The following is a 2,718-nucleotide window of genomic DNA, read 5'->3' as shown; positions in this document are numbered from 1 at the left end:
GCGGCGCCCTGAACAGGAGCCCGAGGCGCCCGCAGCGCGGAGCGGCGACGCGGCGCCCGGCAGCGCGGCCGAGACGGTCGTGGTGTCCAGATCGGATCCCCGAGACGAGAAGCTGGCCCTGTACCTGGCCGAGGTGGAGCGGCAGGACAAGTACCTGCGGCAGAGGAACAAGTTCCGGTTCCACATCATCCCCGACGGCAACTGCCTGTACCGAGCTGTCAGCAAGGCCGTGTACGGCGACCAGAGCCTGCACCGCGAGCTGCGGGAGCAGACCGTGCACTACATCGCCGACCACCTCGACCACTTTAACCCCCTGATTGAGGGCGACGTGGGGGAGTTTATCGTCGCCGCTGCCCAGGACGGGGCTTGGGCCGGGTACCCCGAATTGCTGGCGATGGGGCAGATGCTGAATGTGAATATACACCTAACTACTGGCGGGAGGTTGGAGAGCCCCACAGTGTCTACCATGATTCACTATCTGGGCCCGGAAGATTCCTTAAGGCCTAGTATTTGGCTCAGCTGGCTTAGTAATGGACACTATGATGCGGTGTTCGATCACTCGTATCCTAACCCAGAGTATGACAGTTGGTGCAAACAAACCCAAGTGCAAAGAAAACGCGATGAAGAACTTGCCAAGTCCATGGCCATCTCTCTGTCCAAAATGTATATTGAACAAAACGCATGCTCTTGAAATGTCTGGAAACCTTCACCCCGTGGGGAAATCGCATACTTAACTTATGTTTGGAGAATCACATGAACTCTAATCAGGGTAATAGCACTTTCAAATTTTATAGTAGATTTTTCTGTAGGTGTAATGCCTTAATCATTTCTTGGAATGTTTTCTCAGAGCCGAAGGTTGCTGGGCACCTAAACGATGTTTCCTGATAGCTTTGGGTGGTCCTACTGCTATTTATAATTTGCTGTACAAAATGAGCACTACTTCAATTGCAAGCTGATTCCTCACAGTATAATAAATTTGTTCATTCCCTGTAGTCTATTTTCTATAAAAATGTATTTTTGCACATTTTAAACAATTGGTGGACCTTCATCTACGATGTGTTCCGATTTCAAGCTTCAATCCGGAGAAGTGCTTTCTATGAAATGGATTATTTTGAGCAGCTGTGTGATTTAGTAGTTACTTTATGTTGGAGTTTGAATTTCACAATTCTTAGATAATTTTTTCAAGTGGATATTGACGTACTCTCCTTACCAGATGATTGGCCCATTCCATTTTGTTGAAACAGCTTCTTTGTCTTGGAAATTGTTGTTTTTCTAGAAATGGTCAGTCTTGAAACACTTAAGGGGCATGGATGTGGGAAGACTTTTTCTTTATGGGGTTGTACCAGGTCTTGAATGCAGGTCTGATCCTTGCTGATGACAGAATGATGATTCTGTGTTCTGGCTGTGTTTAGAGTAGATTGTCCGGTGCTCTTTTTATTTACATTTGTCATTTTGTTACGGAAGAATTTTAACATGTTACAAAATTTTGTGATAAGAGAAGTCTCTTGCTTTAAATAGCTTCTTGAATTCAACTAAGAGATTTAAAAACTGATAGCGTAATTGTCTGGAACCATCACTGGCATTATTTTTATAGCAGGAGAATAGTCTTAATAGTGTGTTCCTTTAAAGTTGAAAAGACAAAGTAGGATTGCCTCTATCATGTAAAAATGTGTGTAAACAGCTTGTATGGTTTGCTGGGTCAAACAGTATCTCCAAATCTAAAATCTATCTCATTTCCACTTTAACTACTTTTAGTCGTATTTATTAAGTAATGAGTTTGTACTTTTTTATTTTGTAACATTTTGTGATTTTTTTGTACAATACTGTATTTGTAAAATAGCAGTTCTCAGCTGATGGAATGAATAAAATGCACACTTTTACAACCGTCCCTGGGTGGAGTGGTTTTTAAAATTGTGCTATCTGTAGAAACTTCTCTCAAATGTACACAAGTTTTTCTTTTTATGTGTAAGGAATGCCACAATTATGAGGGTTCCCTAATGCTCATATGAACAGGATAGGCTAATGATTAGTAATTTGAAAGGGTAAGCCTCAATGAAATATAATTTAAAGGTGGAGTGACTCAAGAAATAACATTATTTCTAATTATAATTTCATCTAAAATTAAAACTCTACCTATTGGCTAATGAAGAGGGAAGTACGTTTTGTATTCCCCAGCATTTCCTGGTTCAATGTCATACACTGGCTTTCCTCTCAGCATACATTTTAATTAAAGAGAAATCAAAGCAATCCTTGAGTTTTTACTTAGTCGGGGCCCCTTGAGACCATGAAAGTCTATTTTAAAATATCAGATTTAGTTGAAAAGTGGGTGTTATGGTTTGAATGTGTTCCTTCTAAAATTCTCATGTCAGAACTTAATTTCCACTGCGATAGTGTTACCAGGTGAGGGCTTTGGGGAAGTGATTGAGTCTTGAGGTCTCTGCCTTACTAAAGGGTGGGAGAGAACCAGCCTAAGCTCATTGTGTTCTTCATTTATTTTTTAATTTTAAAGAGTCAAAGAAGGATAACATAGTAATGGGGGGGGGCCTTACCAAATTACAGACAAAGTGGTAGGAAATTATCAATGGTTATTGTAGCTCATGGTGTTCTGACAGGAGGTTATCTTGATGGTTCCATCTGTGAGAAACTGACGGTTCACCGGAGAGGAAACCTGCTGGCTCCCTAATCATGGACTTCCAGCCTCCTTTATTTTGCTTATAA

General features: G+C 41.7%; 1 protein-coding gene across 1 annotated transcript; it reads left to right on the top strand.

Moving 5' to 3' along the window:
• On the top strand, positions 1 to 1,888 carry Otud1 (OTU deubiquitinase 1; the record flags this gene model as incomplete). Its single annotated transcript, XM_005387230.2, is given in 1 exon segment — positions 1 to 1,888. A coding segment is annotated over 1 exon segment (691 nt), but the record flags the coding sequence as incomplete, so codon positions are not given.
• Positions 1,889 to 2,718: the final 830 nt, after the last annotated feature.

The sequence above is a fragment of the Chinchilla lanigera genome, unplaced genomic scaffold, assembly GCF_000276665.1.
Source record: "Chinchilla lanigera isolate Chin_1 unplaced genomic scaffold, ChiLan1.0 scaffold00028, whole genome shotgun sequence".
In the NCBI taxonomy this organism is placed as follows: Eukaryota; Metazoa; Chordata; class Mammalia; order Rodentia; family Chinchillidae; genus Chinchilla; species Chinchilla lanigera.
Note: the sequence above shows the minus strand (reverse complement) of the source record. Positions and strands in the feature narration are given on the sequence as shown.